This window comes from Balaenoptera musculus, chromosome 12, assembly GCF_009873245.2.
Source record: "Balaenoptera musculus isolate JJ_BM4_2016_0621 chromosome 12, mBalMus1.pri.v3, whole genome shotgun sequence".
NCBI lineage: Eukaryota > Metazoa > Chordata > Mammalia > Artiodactyla > Balaenopteridae > Balaenoptera > Balaenoptera musculus.
In genome coordinates this window covers 37,593,443-37,614,519 of record NC_045796.1, presented here as the reverse complement: position 1 = coordinate 37,614,519, position 21,077 = coordinate 37,593,443, and the positions used below count along the sequence as shown (strand labels likewise).

Genomic DNA, 21,077 nt, shown 5'->3' with positions numbered 1-21,077 from the left:
AACTATAGAACCTACTAGTTAGTTAATTGTTTATTCAATAAATCTTTTTTTAGCTATGAATTTGTATAAGGCTCTTTGGCAGGAAATATGAGAGGCTCAATATAAGACTCACATTGGACCCTGACAGACTTTACCATCTAAGAGAGAAAAAAGACTGAGTAATACAGAAAATTATTCAAGACCAAATGTAAGTAAATACTACACTGTATTTTGCAGATGAGGATGGTATAGATGGGAAGAAAAGGGGAAGATCTGTGACAGCTAAAGACCTGAGGAGGTGAGACAGGAGGTGATATTTCTTAGTCCCTGCCATGCTTTCTAGTCACATTGCCAGGCCAGGCCAGGAACAGAACTGTAAGTTTCTAGTCTTTTCTCTGAAAATATGACTGCTTCATCAACTTACAGGTACAGCCCATGGGTTTCAGATTAGAAAATATATCCACAGTTGATGCTTTTTATTTGCAGATTCCATATCTGTGAATTTGCCTCCCCACAAAAATTTATTTGTGACACCAGAATCAATAAAGTGCTTTCACGGTCCCTCCCAGACAAGGGTAGAGGCCTGAAAAATTTGGGTAAACAGGTGCACACCTCCCAGCAAAGGTCTAAAAAGGCTAAGCTCCACCTTCTTGTTTCAGCACTCAGATTATAAACAAGTGCCCTTCTCACAGACTACAAACAGACTATTTTTGTGTGTTATAGAGGGTGATTTTGCTATTTAAAATGACCCCCAAGCCTAGTGCTGAAGTGCTGTCAGGTATCCTAAGTGCCAGAAGGCAGTCTGTGCCTTAGGGAGAAATGCAAACATTAAATAAGCTTAAGAAGTTTCATTCACATTTCTTAAGTTAAATAAGCTTAATAGTGCTGTTGGCCGGGGAGTTCAATGTTAATGAGTTAACAGCATGTATTAAATGAGGTATCTTTAAACAAAAACACACATAAAACAGTTATATACTGATCAGTTGACAAAAATTTGGGGTCCAGAATGTCAGAGGAACCTAGCACTGTATTTCTACCAGGAGCAATGATTCCTTATTGTAAATCCACCCTCCTTCCTCTCCCCAGGGTATTGGCCCACTGTGCTGCAGCCCATGGATCTTGCCATTGGCCTAGCAACATCATTCACAATAAACTGTCCCATAAAAACAAAAACAAAAACAAAACACACACACACACAAAAGTTCATCTCCAGCATTCTGACACCAAGTGTCAACTGTGGAACTTTCTTCACCTAGGATATTAATTCATAATTTTTCTTTTTGTTGATGATTGATACCCTTTCCCTTGATTTAAACGTATGCATTATTTTTATCCCACATGCCCAGTAGTCATAGATTCCAAAGCCACTGGATCACTTGAGTACATAAGTGCCACTGTTTAATGAAATACGTATATTCAGGTTTGCAAACTTAAACATGTGACTTGGAGTGCTACTTGCAGACGATTCTGACGTTTAAGTATTTACATGGACCATGGTGATATCCAAAAGAAAAATGTTTTTAAATTTGTGGATTATTTCATTGAACTACATAAAATGGGTATCAATAAATGTACTCACTAAAAAAAAAACCAAATACACAAAAAAGTGAAGGCACAGCCGACCTCAAGCCTTCATAGGGCGGAGCACGCGCCCCGAGCCCGGAGCGGGCGCCGTCCGCCCGATGCGCGGAGCGGCCGGCAGGTGGCGCCCAGCGGTGGGCTGCCTCCCCGCGAGGCCTGGGCCCAGGTGCACTGGAAGGGGCGGAGGTAACCAGAGGCGGGCAGACGGAGGTAGCTGCGCGGTCTCCACCCCTTCAGCGCTGCGCTCGCTACGAGCGTGCCGGGAGAGGACGCGAGCGGCTGTGCCAGCTGCGTTCCGAGCTCGGGCCCCGCTGCTGCTTCTCCTCCAAGCGCCGGGCGTCCCCGCCGTGCTCAGCCCGAAGTCGGCCACCATGGAGGCGCAGGCACGAGGTGAGTGGTCGCCGACCGCCCTGAGGGTCAGGCCCTGGGGAGCGTAAAGGCCTTTTCCTTACATCACCTAACTTTGCTCCCGGACCGAGCGGATGGGTGACCGCTCCACGCGTCCGCAACTCTGCTCCTACCCGCGCCTGCGGGGCAATTCCTGCTCCCCAAACTCAGGATTTGCTGTGGGGCTGGGGACCAGTGAAGGACGCATGAAGTGCAGGGGACCCTCCGCAGGGAATGCGCCAGCGGAAGGCTCTACTTCTTTCCCAGCCCGTCGCCCACACGCTTCCCGAACCTCGTGGGCGCCCAAAGGACCTGTTGGGCAGGGACCGGAGTCCGCGTTTCGTTCCCTTTTCCCGGCGGGGAGTTGGGGGGAGCGCGACCCTCCTGCCCTGAGCGGTGGGCTCGCGTCCCGCGGCTCCCAACTCCCGGGCTGAGCGCGGCGCGCGCCGCGGCGGTGGTTCCGCGGGGACCCGGCTCTCCCGGCTACGCGAGGGGTTTGCAGGGCCGGGACCTGCCTTCCGAGGCCGGGAGAGCGTTACCGCCCGCTGATCTTCAGCAGCTCGACACGCGTGTCCTTGTTTCCCACGGTCGGGAGCGACCTCTGCCTCCCCAGGCGCGCAGGGCCGCCGGCCACGGTCTGGCCGCCACGCTCCCAGCTCCTGGGGTCGCCCGCTCGAGGAGCCCGAGACCGCTTCACCAAGGGCAGCCTGGTGTCTTGGGGTCACACACGGACGAGGGTTAGGGAATCCCGAAGGAACCGTACAAGAGTGGAAGTAAATGGTTGGTGGAAAGAAACAGAGGTGGGCGGGGGTGAAGCAGGAGACTGGTAGGAAAGACACGGACTCTGGAGTCTGTCTTGGGAGCAACGCCAAGAAGGGATGGGGGGCAGAGTTCAGCCTTTAAAACAATCACCACCACCTTTCTAACACACTGCGGGAAATCCTGTGAAGGCTTTTTAAAATAAATAAAAAACCCGGTTTAAAAAAAAAAAAAAAGGAAGCAGAGGTTCATGACCGTGTATGCTCGGCCTGTAGAGGCCTAAGCGTCCTGCGTGTGAGCGACTTGGCAGATACTTGGGCCTGGAGCCACCCAACAGGTTTGCTGCCAGGATTACGATGGTCTGAACAGTACAAACCATCCTCTTTCTTACCATCAGCCAAGATCCTGTGCATAAAGCTGCCACTTCCAGTATTTTTTTCCCCACTCTCTAAATAGGAAAGGAGAATTCAACCAAGGGTTGTTGGTCAAATTCAAAAGCAGAAGTCAGGTTGGAGGCCTTCACTCCTAAACTGAAGCAGGTGGAAACAAGGCTGGAGCTTTCCAACCTGCTTTGCAGATTAGAATCATTTGCAGTCTTAAATACAGGCCCTGGCAGATTCCAGACCAATCAAATTGGAATCTCTGGGGCCTGGGCATGGGTATATTTGAAGTCTTCCCAGGTGAATCTGTTACTCAGTGAGGTTGGAGAAAAACTACAGCAGATAGGAATAGGAAACATTCATCAGGTTTCTGAAACTACAGATTGGACCCACTAGTGTTATTTGTTTGCTTTACTTGAGAAATATACTTAACAAATATTCCAGTGCTTTCCTTGGCCAAGCACGCGTGCTAGGAGGAACAAACACGGCCTTGATCTCTGCTTCATGAAATTTACAGTAGAGGAAGAGATGGACATTAATTTGATAGTTATTTGATAAGTAAAATGTAAAATTGCAGGCATCTTAATGATAAGAAGAGGGCCACAGTGTAGCAAGAGCCTGAAAAATCTCCCGGCCTAGTAGGTGACAATCAAACCAGCAGAGTTTGTTTACTGTGTCCCTGTTTCTACTCTTTGTGCTTTACATGTGTTGACTCATTTCTTCTTCACAACAGTCTCATGAACTAAGTAGTGTTGTCCTTCCCCTTCTCCAGAAAGGAAACAGGTCAAAGATGTAAATTTCTTGTAACATCAAGTTCGAGATCTTCTTGCCCCTTGGCACATTTCTCTGGCTAAATGGATTGCCTCTTAGATTCTAAGAGAGTCCTGTGATTTCCTAAATGCAAGTTTCTATCCTCAACACCGTTTATTTTAGAATTATCTAGAGTGGGGATGGCTTCTCTTTCTGCCTCTTGATCTAGAGAAAAGCAAAACTGAGTGAGGTTAAGTGGTCAGCTGCTGATAAGATATCCCCACGTACTTTGCAGGGGACCACCCCCCACACAAATGCTATGGACATGATTTGTACACATCGCTCCATAAATGCAGCAGCGGGTCCTAGAAACGTTTCCCTAAGTGAAATGCTGCAGATATGTTCTTTGACTTTGGTAGAAGGTGAAACACAGAAGTGGGGTTAGGAGCAGAACCATTCCCCGAAGAGGGCCTGGAGAACAGTATGCAGTGAGAGGCCCACAGGAGGCCAGCGTTGCCAGTTGTTTTCCTGGTAGTAGAGAATTTGCTTTCATAAAAATGATATATTAGAGAGAGAATTTATTTAGGAATGTAGCATTTTCCTGAAACATATGGCAGTCCTTTAAAGTAAAAAGTTCCTGATCTTTCTGAACTACCTTTCAATATTTCGTTTCTCTAGGAAATAACTTTTTGTCTTTCCCATTGTCTTCAATGTTAAAAGGCAAAATTTCACTTAACACTTGTATATATTCAGATTAATAGTTGTATTAGTGTCCTATAATTGCTGTAACAAATTACTGCAAATTTAGTGGCTTAAAACAACAGAAATGTTTTCTCTCACAGTTTGGAGGCTAGAAGTCCAAAGTCACTATCACTGGATCAAAATTAAGATGTCAGCAAGGCTTCGATCCCTCTGGATGCTCTAAGGAATAATTTTTCCTTACCTCTTCCAGCTACTGGTGGCTGTTGGTATTCTTTGGCTGCATCTTTCCAGTCTCTGCCTTTGTGGTCATATTGCCTTCTCTTCTGTCTGCCAGATCTCCCTCTGTCTCTCTTTTAAGAATGCTTGTGATTTCATTTAGAGCTCCCCTGGATAATCCAAGGTAATCTCCCCATCCCAAGATACTTAACTTCATCACATCTGCAGAGACCCTTTTCCCATATAAGGTAACATTTAGAGGTTCCAGGGATTGGGACCTGATATCTTTGGGTGCCATTATTCAGCCAAATTACAGTAACTATTTTTTATATTCAGACATTCTGCTCAGAAGGATTCTCAGAAGTCCATGAATGACATAAAGTAATAAACATCAGATTAATCCTGTTTGCAGATTCCATTAAAGTGAAAATGTCATATTTACCTTACTTTCTACTTTGCTCACAGGACATTTATTTGCACTCATCTTGTTCCAGGAAGAACTCAGGGCAGTTTATGCAGATATATGAAACACAGCAAGGTAATGTAAATTAGAAATAGATGAAAGAAAACAAACCAGGATAAGAACAGAAAATGAAGCAAGGAATGAGCTCTAGAAAAATGAATACAGTTATATCCTTTTTATTAATATTCCATGAAAACAAATTCTTGCTTTGTAAACAAGGCATGTTATTTTTTTTACAAAACAGTAAAATAATCCCTTCTCTCCTAAATAGCAACAGGTCAAGTCTCTTATATTGTAGGGATCAGATTACCCAAGGAAAAAAATCTGTTTTCCACATTTCAGGGCATATAATCATAAACCTCAAACTGTGGAAGCTAGGTATTACACATTTTGATTAATGACTTTTGAAAATATTATGAAGAGCATTCTTAGTGTCTTCAAAGCTACCTTCTATTGTTTTATTTTCCCTCTAAATAAAAGTTTTAAAGTAATCAGTGATGTTTATATAAGATAAAAATCCATCATTTGCAACAAATCATGTACTATTGTTGCAATTAACATTCTTATAAAATGGAGTCATAACAAATCATAGATATTATAGTATATTGGAACCACAAATCATAGATATTATAGTATATTGGAACCTATTTTGAATTGCATTCCCTAATATACACCTTGTTTTCTTGATACCCTTGGTAGGCAGAATCTGAGAAGTTGCTTCAAAAAACTTATAAGCAAAAGAGTCCATTTTTCTGGCCAGTCATAAGATTTGGTACTTAGGGAGCTAAGTAAATAATAAATAAGTATTGATACTTTGACAAATAATGATTTGTCAAATAAATATTTCAACAAATATTTATTGATTACTATAGTAATAACAAATATTCAACAAGCACTTACTGTTGAGAGGTAGCAGGGAATAGTGGTTAAGATTTCAGAATCAAGTCAAACTGCTTGTATTTTGATTCTACCATTGTCACTTATCATTAACATGACCCTGAAAAATGTATTTGATCTCTCTGGGCCTTGGTTTCCCCATACATAAAGTGAGGAAAACAATAATAGCTATCTCATAGGATTGTAATGAGGATTTAACGAGTTAATATATGCAAAGTGCTTAAAACGGTACCTGACACTTCGTAAGTACTCTATAAACATTTGCTGATGTTTTTAGTAGCATGTGCCAAGAACTTTACATGCATTATCTTATTGAATCCTTTAATGACACCATGAGATAGATACTATTACTTTTTAAAAATAATTTATTTATTTATTTATTTATTTATTTATTTATTTATGGCTGTGTTGGGTCTTCGTTTCTGTGCAAGGGCTTTCTCTAGTTGCGGCAAGTGGGGGCCACTCTTCATCGCGGTGCGTGGGTCTCTCACTATCGCGGCCTCTCTGGTTGCGGAGCACAGGCTCTAGACGCGCAGGCTCAGTAATTGTGGCTCACGGGCTTAGTTGCTCCGCGGCATGTGGGATCTTCCCAGACCAGGGCTCGAACCCGTGTCCCCTGCATTGGCAGGCAGATTCTCAACCACTGCGCCACCAGGGAAGTCCGATACTATTACTTTTAACTCATTTTATAGACAGGGAAAACTGAAGGTCAGAAAAATTCAGTGAGGAAGGCAGAATTCAGTTGCAAGTCCATCTGAGTCCAGAGTGTAAGCTCCACCACTATACTACACCATTTCTCAGGATGTGATGGGCAGTATATGCCAACGGGAAGCAAAGATGTGTTTGATTGACATGGGTCATCTTTCCAGGGAGGGCAACCAAGAAGAGTCATTCCTATGGGTAATGGCACATAGAACTAACTAGATGATATATTTCCATCTCATTGGGACTTTTTGAGTATTACAGTACTCATTAGAACTAATTCACATTGAGGGTGATAAAAACAATGATACTGTATTGTTTTTTTAAGTGCCAGATACCATGCTATTATGCACTTAAAAAAAATCATGTTATTACTAAATACAACAAAGTCAAGAGAAAGGTAATGTTATTTTCGTTTTACAGATGAAGAAACTAAATGACAGAGTAGTTACACAACTTCCTTTAATTCATAGGTCTTGGATGTGTTGGAGCCCAGATTTGGAATCAGAGAGTTTGACTCCACACTTTGGGATTTTACTAATATTCTATACCATCTCCTAAGTTGGTGTGTATAAGTGGTCAGTGTGCAAAGTTAAAAATAATAGATTTTTCTTGACGTTCTGTATGGTCAAGGGGGTTTTAAAAGGGCAGAATTTAACCATACTATCCATTGCATATATGGGCAGCGTCTAGGTCTGGGAATATGACCCAGGATAGCTGAGGTCTGCAAGAATTAGCCCCATATTATGGCAAGTTGGGGTAGGGGTGCTTATGTAGCAACAGCTTGCTGTTCTAGTTCTGTTTTCAAGATGGGAAATTCTGTAAAATCACAGGCCATGTGATTCTTAGAACCAGTACGGAATTTTATCAGCAGCTGCAAGGAAAAGCCAGTTCAAAGGTGGAATGGTTCAAATATGTTATTCCACTTCGTGTTCATCTATATCTCGTAATCTCAAGACTTTAAAATAAATAAAAGACATAGGATCTACATGCTTGTCTCCAGAAAGTAAGGTCTGTACACTCTAGATGCCCGCTAAAAGGACTCATCTCAATGAATACCCAAAAAAGAAAGATTTTTATAGTCTCATGAGTATTATAATTACTTGTTTACCCCGATATGTTTTAATTTAACCGTCTCCCAGCATGTTAGCAGAATACCTACTTTAAGAAGGTACCTAGTGGAAAAAATGGAATCGTCAGAGGGTTTGTCCTTAAGCTACTGTAGCAATCTCTGTGTTAAATTTTTGTGGTCTAAAATGGCAATTGAAACAAACTTATGGTTACCAAGGGGGAAAGAGGGGGAAGGGATAAACTGGGAGATTGACATTGACATATACACACTGCTATATATAAGATAGATAACTAATAAGGACCTATTGTATAGCACAGGGAACTCCTCTTAATACTCTGTAATGACCTATATAGGAAAAGAATCTAAAAAAGAGTGGATATATGTATATGTATAACTGATTCACTTTGCTGTACAGCAGAAACTAACACAACATTGTAAATCAACTCTACTCCAGTAAAAATTAATTTTTAAAAATGGCAATTGAAGAAAAGAGGGTGGCAGTCCCAGGCATCAGCCTGGTTTGCTCTCCGTGTATGTGGGCGTTCATCATTACTGCAGTTTTGGAAGGTCCCCAGCAACACTTTGAAGCCACCTTTTAAACTTATGGAGTTAGGATGCATAAGAACACGTAAAGGATGACCCCAATCTGTGGATTTTCCAGCCTGTCATTCTACTTTTCATTGACTATTTTAGAAATGAAGTGTAACTTATTTAAAATCTATGCATTAAATTAAGAATCATTATTCATGCACCAGGGAAGGCAGTAGGACATTTTAATGAATTTGAGTTGGCTAAATGAAAGCTTCGGGTCTTCAAGGAAAGATGAATTTTAAATAGTTTCTCACAGTGTGAGTCGTTTATAAGTGTTACATTTTGATGCAGAGGGTGTGAAATTCCCAGAATAAAACCACAAATCTCCAAGAGTACCCCTTCATCACCACCATATTGCTTCTTTCTCAAAAGACAAAAATCTGACACTTGACTATTTGTGCTATAGCCAAATGATGTACCACACACTGAAAACCTGTGTATATGTTACACCTTATCTCCAGACTTATCCATGGTTATTTGCACCTTACACAAATTACATTTTCCCTGCTGTGTATCTGAAACATAGAATCCTCCAAGCCCTTGGAAATTGCAAAATGCAATTTTCTTATAATAAGACACCTCTTTTGTCAATCAATAGCAAGAGCACCTTGTCAAGAATCCTGGAAGCAGAACTGATTCATTCAAAAGAAAAAGATAACTAGGGATTGGGGACGGTGAGAAGGGATCTCTTCAAATTTCTCAGTTTCAGAGTCTTTGGCTGTTGGATATTTGTTTGTTTTTCACTGATTTTCCCCCCTGCACATGAATGAGCTGAGAGTAGCAATAATGAGAGCAGAAAAGAAAATTGTTTATAAGTATTTACAACATTCAGGGTTTCAAAATGGATTCATTTCTACATGAAGACATCATGGAAAGATGGTTCCCTTACTTAAGAGTTAGGACAGGCCAGGAGGAAGTTGAAGTCTTTGGCCTCATTATTCCTCTTTTGATACCCCACGTCTCCATCTGGAAATTTCAAGATATTCATTCTTCCTGCAAAGTTTATTTCAAGTGTTTGGAAGGTTCTTATAAGCACTCACCTATTTCTATTTTCCTCATTCCATGAAGGACATTACTGACAAGGAAAATATCTATTTATTGTGGGCCTACTGTGTGCCAGGCATGGTTGCAGTCGTTTATGAGATGTCCCATCAGGTTCCCATAGTCCACTCTCAATGACACTGTCCCTGAAAGAAGGAAGCTTATTCTGAGCATTAGGACTTGGGTTTTTTTCCCTGTGACAGAGAATGTGTACAGATAAGAGAGATAAGATGCATAGATACAATGTATAGAGACCAGAACACACATGCAGAAATTTTTTGAAATATGATCTTGCTATTTTGATAAAATCTGCATGTGAAGACGTAAGGGGAGTGTGTCCACCAGCCAGAAGGCGGGTGGTTACTTCATGGCAGTGCTCAACGCATATGCTTTACAGATTCTCTTGCATGCAGGAGAAGGGCTGAGACCCAGGCCCCTCCTTTCGAGCAAGGGTTTTGTCCTCCACAAGGGAGAAAGGCCCTTGTACTTACAAATAAAAAATCCAATACATTTGAAAAGCAAATCTCGTATTGGAAAAGAAAGGGAGGTCGGTTGAGTAACAGTAAAAAACAGCGGTAAAACACACATCTGAAAAGAGATTCAGATATACATTTGAAAAGAATTGGAATCACAATATTGCCCACACCACATTGACTTAAGTTCTGTGATTATGTATGTTATGGGGTTGCTGACTTCCCTCATTAAGAGAACTGGACAAACAATAGTGGTATTAGCACTAACATTTTATAATCTACTATCCCAAATCTTACAATTAGATACAAACATAACTTTTTTTGACCTTTGCTACTGTAGAGAAAAAACCCATTTATATTTAGTGTTATCCCACATGTTGTGTACTTACAGTTAAATATGCTTGTTTGCAATGACCCAGGAATTCACAACATGTAAAAGTACAAAAACTACCTCCTGTAGAGATCTGACGTCAGGAAAAAAAGAACTTGATGCCAGTGTTTTGCTTGGCCCTCTCTTCCCCATGACACCCTGTGCCTGCCTCTGCAGAGTTGCCTTCCTCAGATTTTTGTCTGTTCTTCTTAGTTCTTCCTCAAGGCTGAGGGAAAATAAATATTTTGGATTAATGTAATGGGACCTGTTATATAGAGTGGAGTTATAATGGTCCCATGTAATTGCTTTGAATTTGGGTTCTCTTTGAGGAAAGAGAAAATTAGCTCTTTCTCTTTAAAAAAAAAATCCAGTGGTCAGTCCTCCGACCGTCCCCATCTTAGTTGACCTACCAGCATCTCTTGGCGCAGTTGTTCATTCCCTCCTCCCTGGAGCACTTTGTTCTCTTGGTTTCCAGGATGCCAAGCACTTTTCCCCCCTCCTTCTTCGCAAGCCCCTCCTCAGTTTCCTTTGCCTTCTATCTGCACTCGCTCTCTTGGTGAGCTCCTCGTGACTTGTGCTTTTAAATTCCATCCATACACCAACAGACCAACAACTCCCAAATTTATTTTCCCAGCCTGGACCTGGCCCCTCACCTTCAGCCTACTCACTTACTATGTCTGCATGAATGTCTAATAAAATCTTGAACTTAACATGTCTAACATTGAATTTCTGATCTTCTTCCTCTGAAATAACCCTAGTATCCCAATAGCTCCCAAAGTTATTGCCATCTCAGCTAATGGCAACTCCATTTCAAACATGGAAGCCCAAAACCTATCCCAGGAAAGGTTTTTGTTTTGGGGTCCACCCCCATCATATCCATATCCCATTTCCAGTCTGTCATGCCAGCTCTACTTTCACAATATATTGAGAGCGGAACAGCTTCCCACCCTCTCTGCTGACCGTGCCTTGGTCCAGGCCGCCATTGTTTCTCACCTGAGTTTCTGCAGGAGTTTCCTAGCTGGTCTCCCTGCTTGGGCCCTGGCCTGTCTTCAGTCTATTCCCAACATAGTAACGAGAGTGATCATCTCAAAACAGGTAGTATCATGCCATTCCTCCCTTCAGAACTCTGCAGTAACTCCTCCTTTCACTAAGAATAAAGAGTAGGGTCCTTACTATGGGCACAAGGGTGCCACGTGATTCCCCTTCCTCCTCGTTATTTCCCCGACCTTACCTCCTAATGCTCTCCTTCGGAATTCCCTTTGCTGCTTCTTCAGAGCCTTTCAACTTACTAATCCTTCTGCCTCAGAAACTCTCCCTCAGCTACCTTCCTGGCTTGAGTCCTCATCCTCGTTTCCAGCCAGTGTTACCCTTAGTCCTGGCAACTGGGCCCCTGTTGTCAGGAGACAGTTCTCTGTCGGTCTCTCAAGTTTCTGCACAACTGGTCTTGTGAGCAAAGGCATTCACAGCTAATTTTCCCTTGACTCTCTTTTCAAGGAGGTTTTGCATAGCAGGCAGCCTTGGAAGACAGAGACTGTCTCCCTTAGGGGCAGGTAGATTTACCGTCCAAAATCATAGAGATCAGGACTCCCTCTGGACCCCATGTCGTGCAGATTTCCTAGCAGCCCCTGTATAAAATCAGAGCATCCTAATCTCGGTGTTACTCTCGGAAACACGTCCCACTGTGTAATCAGGCAACACCTGGCCCTCAGCACATCACCTTGTGGAATTAGGGCTCAGGGAACTGGTGCAATGATGTTACTATGGCTACTGCTATTGTTGTGAGTAATACATTTTCTTTTTTCTGTGACCCAGGAGTCTTGTATCTTCTGCCAACATCTATGAAACTGGCAGGCTAATTTGTTTGCTTGCAAGTGGGGTGAAATCCAGCACTTCACAATTCTTGACACCTTTTCTGAGCCATTAACTTTAGAGGACCCCATTTTAGCCTTCTGTGTGAGCCTTGTCTGGAATGAGTAGTCTATAGACCCACCTAGAACCTATGCCTCCTCTTCTAGACCGAGCTCTAGGTACCCGGGACTCCAGAATTCTCTGCCCAAACAGCCCTCAGTGTGTTACCAGGCTTGCCTGTGCCTTCCATGAGTAGACCATGCTGCCAGCGTGAACATTCTTCATCCTGAGAGATGACGGAGCTGGCTGCGCTTGGAGTTGGCAGTGGGAGTCGCTTGGACATACAGGCTAGGGTACTGGTTGTCAAAGTGTGATCCCTTGACCAGCATCATGGGCTTCACTTGGGAACTTGTTAGAAATGCAAATTCTTAAGCCCCACTCTCGACCTACTGAATCAGAGACTTTGGAGGCGAGCCACCTGTGTTTTAAAATGCCCTCCCAATGATTCTGATGCACACTCTGTTTGAGAGTTCCGATATAAACTCACTGGGCTAGGTTTCCCCATGCACGTGCGCAGGAGCCCCTGTTTGTGCTTGTGATGGACAGACCTCTAGGTGACCCCCAGTGATGAATGATTTCCAGTTTTCATACCCGTGTATGATCCTTCCACCGAGATTTCAGGCAGGACCTGTGACTCGCTTCTAATAGCATGTGACAGACATGATGGGATGTTATCCTTTGATTATGTTACTTTAATAATACTCTGTCTTAGCAGACTGGAGTTGAGACTGTCCTGGTGGGTTGATGAAGGAAGCAGCTGTGTTAGACAAGCTCACGTGACCAGGAACTTTGGGCAGCTTCTAGAAACTGGGTGTTTTCTAGGACCTGAGGAAGGCAGCAAAACCCTAAGGCCTTCTGCTCTGTAGACGCCAGGAAGTCATTCTGCCAACAACCTGAGTGAGGCTTGAAGTGGATTCTCCCCAGTCAAACTTCTAGATGAGAGCGCTGGGCTTCCCCGGTGGCGCAGTGGTTAAGAATCCACCTGCCAGTGCAGGGGACACGGGTTCGAGCCCTGGTCCGGGAAGATCCCACATGCCGCAGAGCAACTAGGCCCGTGCGCCACAACTACTGAGCCTGTGCTCTAGAGCCTGAGAGCCACAACTACTGAAGCCTGCGCTCTAGAGCCCGTGCTCCACAACAAGAGAGGCCACCGCAATGAGAAGCCCGTGCACCGCAACGAAGAGTAGCCCCTGCTCGCCGCAACTAGAGAAAGCCCGCGCGCAGCAACGAAGACCCAACGCAGCCAAAAATAAATAAATAAATTAATTAATTTTAAAAAAAAAGAAGGAGAGTGCAGTGTGGCTGGCATCTGGGTTACAGCTTACTGCCCTGTGAGACCCTGAAAGAGGACCCAGCCAAGCTGTGCCCAGGTTTCTGACCCACAGAAGCTCAGAGATAATAGAAGCGTGTCATTTGAAGCAGCTGACTTCATGGTAACATGCATGTGGCAGTTGGTAGCTAACATGGTGCAGGGTGTCTGTGGGAAGAAAGGACAGGCTGTGTGCCTCCTTTGCGCTCTTGCCGTGGGCCCTGCAAAGGTTAGTGATGATCGTGTCGTGGCCTCTCTACATAACACTTCACCCTACACCCTCACCACTCACGCACACAGAGACACTTACTATTGATATTTCCCTAACCTGCTTTCCGTTTCTCTTTTTAGCCGCTATTCCCCTTTCACATACTATATATTTTACCTAATGTATTTTTTTCCTTGGCTTTTCCTACCCCTCCTAAAAGTAAGTTCCCTGAGGCCAAAATATTTTACTGTGTTCGTCACTGCTCAATCTCCAATACCTAGAGCTTACACATAATAGGGATTCAATCAATATTTATTAAATGAATGAAGCAAGCTACAATCTTTTTGAGAGTCTACTGGTTCCATGTTAATGCTCCACTGAAATCAACTGGCTCTTTCTATTGACTTAGCTCAGTATTGGATAATTGCATGAATTGTAAAAAATGAGTGTGAAGAAAATAGTTTGAAGCATAGTAGTTAAATAAATGAAAAAATGTGTTCCATTCCCTGCGACTTCCCCCATAAAAACAAACTGACCCAGGGTTTGCCATTCTTGCAAGACCAGAGTCCATCTACCAGTATCACCACGAAATGTAACCCTTACTTTCTATCAGCAGGCATCTTCTTTTTCTGTGGCAGACTGGCGGCTGTGCGGTCGGTTTGTAGATGTGATCATGTGCTCACAGAAGGAATCCAGGAGGAAGAGAGGGTCCAGCTTCCCCACTGGTCTGTGCCCCATTTTCTTCTCTCCCTTCCCTTAATTACCAGGCTGTGCCAGCTCAGTCATTTGCCCCAAAGGACTCTCTACTTTGAGTCAGGCACATGGTCCAAAGTATATCTATAGAGAGCCCTGGCTGTTTTCCCCAATATAAATCTACATTTTTCCCTGGGTAGATGCCTTCTGTTGTTTCTGTCATCTGTCTCTTGATCAAACCCTTTTGGGAGGCAATCTGATGTAGAGAGAGGGCACTGGCCTGGGAGCCCGGAGACTTGTGTCTGGTCTCGGCTTTGTCATCATTATGACTCACCTCTCAGGTCTGTTTGCTCACCTCTTACCTGAGGAGTTGGATCAGATGTCCTTTGAGGTCCTGACTAGCTCGTTCTTGAAAGGCTCATTCAAGTTCTTTTATCCATGTTGCTTTCTAAAAATAAAAAAGATGTGTATGTATCTGTGTATGTATATATGTACACATACAAATGTGTGTGTATGTTTATATATATAAAGCTGCTGTTCCAATATATATAAAACAACCATAATGGAACTATGCTTGCTTCCATTTCTATATGGAAAGTTTGCGGTCAAGTTAGGTATTTTCATTTCCTAACGTAATTCCTAAGATTTTAGTCTGGATGCTGGTACTTCTCATTTAGAGATTGACTGTACACCCACATAAGCTGTTTCTCCAGGCTGAGAAGATGAGTGCGGTCATGTGGGGAGAAGTCAGGAGGAAGAAATAGAAGAAAGATAAAGCTTCTGTCAGATAAAGGGACTCTAGCCTAGTGGTGGAGAGCACAGATGTTGTCACAGAGATTTGGATTCGTGTCCCAGTTCAGTCATTTTTTGGTTGTGTGACCTTTAACTTAACCAAGTCTCAGTTTGGTCATCTGCAGAACGGTGAGAGTTGTGGCCACCCAGGGGGTTTGGTGGTGACTGAGGGAGATGATGCCCGGGTGGCACTGGGGATGGCGCTTGGGTACTATTACGGTAATTACAAGGAAAGGTGAGATTTATTTATTAAACAAATGTCATTTCTTTGTGAGCTTACCACCCTATTTTTATTGAAGCAGTTAGGTGTCAAGTTACTATGTTTAGTGCATTCTTTTATCAGAAAATTCTTTGGATGTGGTACACCACCTACCACACGATTAAATATAGCTCTCTGGAGCTAAGGAAAGATGAGTAGGTTGAAGATAGAAATAAGTATATAAGTTGATGGAATTTGGACATCTGGCCAGCATGCAAAGTTCTTTTCTGAAGTATAAATTTTACCTACTAAAGCACACTGCAATTTTGCTAACAAGAGGATATTTTATTTAATTTTTATTTTTATAAATTCATTTATTTATTCATTTTTGGCTGCGTTGGGTCTTCGTTGCTGGTGCGGGCTTTCTCTAGTTGCAGTGAGCGGGGGCTGCTCTTCGTTGTGGTGCGCAGGCTTCTCGTGGTGGCTTCTCTTGTTGTGGAGCACGGGCTCTAGGTGCGCGGGCTTCAGTAGTTGTGGCACACGGGCTCAGTAGTTGTGGCTCGCGGGCTCAGTAGTTGTGGCTCATGGGCTCTAGAGCGCAGGCTCAGTAGTTGTGGCGCACGGGCTTAGTTGCTTCGCAGCATGTGGGATCTTCCTGGACCAGGGCTCGAACCCATGTCCCCTGTATTGGCAGGCGGATTCTTAACCACTGTGCCCCCAGGGAAGTCCCAAGAGGATATTTTAAATGATTGCTCTTTGGGTCCTTCTTTATTTATTTGGGTAAAAGCTTAGAGATACGCAGGCATAACAAAGCAATGTTCATCGTTTGGACACGTTTTGAGGACGAGCAGGTTAAACTTTTTGCTTTCATTTGCATTGCTTCTCTCATAATAATTTAATAAATCATCGGGGTGGTGGGGAGCACCGGCAGTGCTTATCTTTTCAGTTAGCTGATCTATTTCTGATCTTCCGTGGCTTGGGTGTTGATTATTACAGTGCAGCCTTGCTGAAGGAATGCAGAGCCCGTGGAGCAAGGCGTGTATTCCGGATGGCGGGCCTTTGAAGATCCCGGTTTCTGTTGCTTAGCAGCATGCTTGAGATTTCTGAGTATTCTGTAAAGCTCCTGATGAGAAATGCAGATTTCTGCTCTTGCTATTTCAGATGTTTCAAAAAATAAGTAATGCACAAATGAAAGCTATTTATGTATAAATATAAATATAAATATATAAAACCCCATCACAATCTATTCCCTTTACTTTACCTTCTTTTTCTTCATAGCACTACGGCATGTTATATTATGCATAACTATTTGTTTTCATTTTCTCCCAACTATCATTTAAACTCCTTGAGGGCAGGGGCTTTGTCTCCTTTATTACCATATCCCCAGTGTCCAGAACAATGACTGGTCCATGGAAAGCACTCTGTAAATATTTGTGGAGGAAACGATGAATGAATGAATGAATAGTACCGAGTGGATAACGTCTTATATAACCCCGGCAGGGTGTAATAGGGGATGAACATTTCAACTTTTATAAGAAATGAATAGTTTTTAAATTTTTTTATTATAACTTCTCATAAAAGCTCTCCAAATTAAAGAAGTGCTAGAGTGATAGTAAGAATTCTCAGTATTCTTTCATTGTCACAGAATGTTTCCAAGATTGAAATGCTGAAGAAGATATTAAGCTTAGGTGTTGGGGAATGTCGACATAAAAATAGAAGCTGGGGTAGAACTAAGTTGCTCCTCTTAAGAAAACGAGAGGGAGAGGGCTGTGGAGAGGGTAAGGGAGAAATATGGAAAGCAAGGAGGGAAGGACCCACAAAGAGTGAGCCTTAGCAGGAGAAAAAGAAATACAGCAGGAGAGAAGAAGAAATGCCTGGAGGCTGAGGAGAGAAACTTAGGACGAGAGATGCTTCTAATGGTGCTTTCCCAGGAAATGCTATCATCACCTCTTAGTTTCCCCTGTGATATCTTTATTCAGTATAGAATTTCACATTTTTTTTCGTAGAGTTTTGTTCGTGAGACAGCTCAAAAGAGAAGAGGTCATTGGACACCTGATGTATATTTTCCAAACAAAGAAATAGATATTCAGTTTCTCCCAATCTCCATTAAGCAAATATTGAGCAAATACTTAATAGTCTTCAGTATGAGATGTGCAAATGAACCGTGTGCTTTGGGTGCCCAGGTTTTTCTGACTGCCCTGGGGCGGAGGGTCCAACAGGGCGGAGGAGGGACGAGAAGGAGAGACTGCCGCCCAGTCCCGTGGGGGTGCTTTACCCGAGCAGCTGATTTTCAGTGCAGTCGAAAACCTCGGATCAGCAAACCTGTTCAAACTATTTTAACTGGACAAATGAAAATCTCATTTATAGAAATAAAAGCTACAATAATTTGGTAGCATTTTCTTCTGTAATGTGCATGTGACCTGCTCTGCTTTCTATTTTGTAGAGATTTATGAGAAAATATGTCCATATTCTTAGGTCCACTATTCTGCATGTTGCAAGAAGTTACTGAACTTGAAAAACACTTATTTCCTTCCCTGAATGTGCCACCTCCCCCAAGTCTTTGCTGATAACCTGTGAGGGTTTGAAATATTGATGAATATGAGTCCATTTTTCTCCCATTTTCACTGACCTTTCACTGGAGAGTATTTTTAGCTTTGCTAAATTTGAGAATTTAGGGAAGAGGAAATCTCTTACAGAAATATCAGGTTATGTGGGTATTCTTTCTGTTTCATAGAACTCAAGATGAATTCTGTAAAATGAATACTTGAATCATGATTAGCCTTTATACTAATAAAGTAGTACAGTATAAGGTCATTTTAAAATAAGCTCCCAAGAAATAACTGTGTAATGTAAAAGCATATCCTTCTTCCAAAATCTAATCTTAATACAAATAGATGTATTAATTTTGATAATCAAGTGTTTGTTTAGGTCCTGTGTAAATACTACCATTGTGCTATTAAAATATCTCTGGCATCCTAGCAGATACAGTAAAGGCTGCTACTAACACGTTAGCTTTTTGAGCTATGAGATGTATTCATCAACACACTGGTGAAGTGCTCTCTTGACCGCACTGGCTGGCTTGCTCATCATTGGACATTTTCCTGTCCCTTCGTTTTCCAAGCCCACTTTCTACTTTCCCACGTTAGACCCTTCGCTCAGGTGGTTTTGTCCACCTGGAAGGCTGGTTCCTCTCATTTCGACTTGTCAGATCCCATCCAGCTACTAATGAACTTCTGATCTTCTCCCTGGAGATAATCCCCCTCTTCTGTCAACTTCCATGGCATTTGGAATCTGTTTTATGTCCTTAAGGGGCAGCATCATAATTTAGAGTTGGGAGGGACTAATAAATGATGTCATACGGTCTCCTCATTTTGTGGATGAAAACACTCCAAGAGATCTGGGGTGGGGATGGGGGTGTTGACCCAGGCTAGTTTCTTATAAGTGGAGACACTAGAACAGAACACGGGTTTCCTTCCTGCCTCGCAGCCCTGTGATCCTGTCACGTGCAGCCTTCCACCTTCTGCAGCACATTGTGGTGATTTGTTCCTATGTCTTGTTGGAAAGACTATTTAGAGGTTTATTTTTTCATTTAAACGTTAACATGTTATTCGTTACAGTCAGATTCAGAAAACTTACACTCTTAAGTTCAGCTTGCAAATCTTATTCTATTTATAAAATTAGCAAATGCTAATAATCACTCTTAAAGGAACTTTGAATAGTATGACAGTCAAATAGTGTGATGTACAAATGTAGCTGATATAGTCAATTTCATATTTGAGTACTTCAGTTTTCTAGTTGACATCCTTCCCAATTACTTAAATCTTATAAATCTAAAAATTAAATATGTAAATATAGTAAATCTAAAATTCTCTTGAATGTTCTAATATTACTTACAAATTTAGTAAGATTTCCACTTAAACATCACATTTAAATCAATTTCCTAATTAAACACTTAAAATTGTAATTCTAAACCTGATCGTCTCTCAATAGACGAAATTCTCTCAAACATAATATAAAATACCAAATACTCAGATGTCTTCCCACAAGTACCCCAGTTCTGTGGCTTTGGTTTTATTCATTTTTTCATTCATTCATTTCTTTGTGCAATAATTATCTAAAATATTTACACCTGAAACTAATATAATGTTATAAACCTATTTTACCTCAATAAAAAAAAGAAATCTAAAAAATAAGTGAATAAATAAATAAAATATCTATGTGCCAAGACATTGTTCTAGACTCCAGAAAAACACAAGCAAACAAAATGAAAATTTCTGCCCTCAGGAAGTTCATATTCTAAGGAAGAGGCAAATAGTAAACAACATAAATTAATTGAAGATGTAGTATACTAGTTGTTGGTCAGTGCTAAAGAAAACAGTAAAGTGATGAAGGTGGTGGGTGGAGTGATGGTTGTAGATGATTCTGCCTCTCTCTGGGATTGATAACGCTGCACAGAGCCTTTAACTGAGCTTACTTTCCAGAAGAGAGATGTGGCTTTCTGAGTACACTTGAAGTTGCACAAGGAGAAGAGATTTGGGTTGGGACACTGCCTGCATTCCCACTGGTGACCCTGGTGAATACTCTGAACTTATAATTGCTGTGTCCACAACTCCGTGAATTCTAAAGGGAAACCTGCAGCCCCACATCACTTGATTGGATTTCGTTATTTCTTTGCCTCTTACAAAATATAAACATTATTTTCACCCAACCTTAAAGACCTTTGATGTGCCTCTGAAATCCTTCATATTCTTCAGACCGCTCAATCTTAACAGACGTACCTGACTGCATTCCAGGCATCCTTCATGGTTCTCTCCTGCAATTTGGACACAGCTTCCCCAGTCGCTTGCCTGATCAACTTTAACTCTCCAGGCAACAGTGAACTTCAAGAGGAAAAACACTGTGCCTTAGCTCTGTTCCGTTTCTCGTTTATCACTGTGTTCTATAGAACACAGAGGATTACCCAAGTAGACCCTTAGAACACAGAGGATTACCCAAGTAGACCCTGTTGCTTAACGCAGTAAGTATAGTGCTGCTCAAAGAAACACAGGGTAGTCCCACTCCGCCTCCGGGGTGAAGGCAATTGCTCAGCGGCTGGACTCCCTGAAGTGTGAATAAGAATTATAATAATCCCCACAAGCCTCAAAGACCTTTGTTAACTAAGAACCACTATAGGAATGCTAATTTTCCATGGTATTCGTGGTTGAATGTTTGTTTTGTAAATCCCTCAAAGCACTTCACAAGCAGATCATCTTTTTCCCTTTCTGTTTAGGCTTTAGGATAATGCGAGTTGTACTATTGTTTTGTTTTTACAATGCTGATAATTTTATTATATCTGGTATATATTTAAGGCACAAGTTTTTTTTTCCACAGGATAGCTTCAATGTGGCAGAATGATCTTTCATTTCTTTCTTTTCGGTGGTACTAACTTCTTTTTTCTAGTCCTTCAATTTACTTACTCTGAATGCCAGCGATCTTTTTTTGGACAGAAATGCTGAGAAGGCAGCTCTTATTTGAAGTGAGTCTTTTCTGCTCTCCTGCATGATAGCATTGTTTGAGCATTCTAAGAAAAAATCGGAAATGGTTTTTAAGAGGGCTGTGTTGCTCT

At 42.1% G+C, this 21,077-nt stretch overlaps 1 protein-coding gene across 5 annotated transcripts in view; it reads left to right on the top strand.

Moving 5' to 3' along the window:
* Positions 1-1,737: 1,737 nt before the first annotated feature.
* TPD52L1 (TPD52 like 1) overlaps positions 1,738-21,077 on the top strand; it is a 98,200-nt gene continuing 78,860 nt past the window's right edge. For all 5 annotated transcript variants that reach the window (XM_036872020.1, XM_036872018.1, XM_036872017.1 and 2 more), the window contains exon 1: positions 1,738-1,950. In XM_036872020.1, coding sequence (XP_036727915.1) covers positions 1,932-1,950 — 19 coding nt within the window. In that variant the 5' untranslated portion in view covers positions 1,738-1,931. The remainder of the gene's footprint in view (positions 1,951-21,077) is intronic.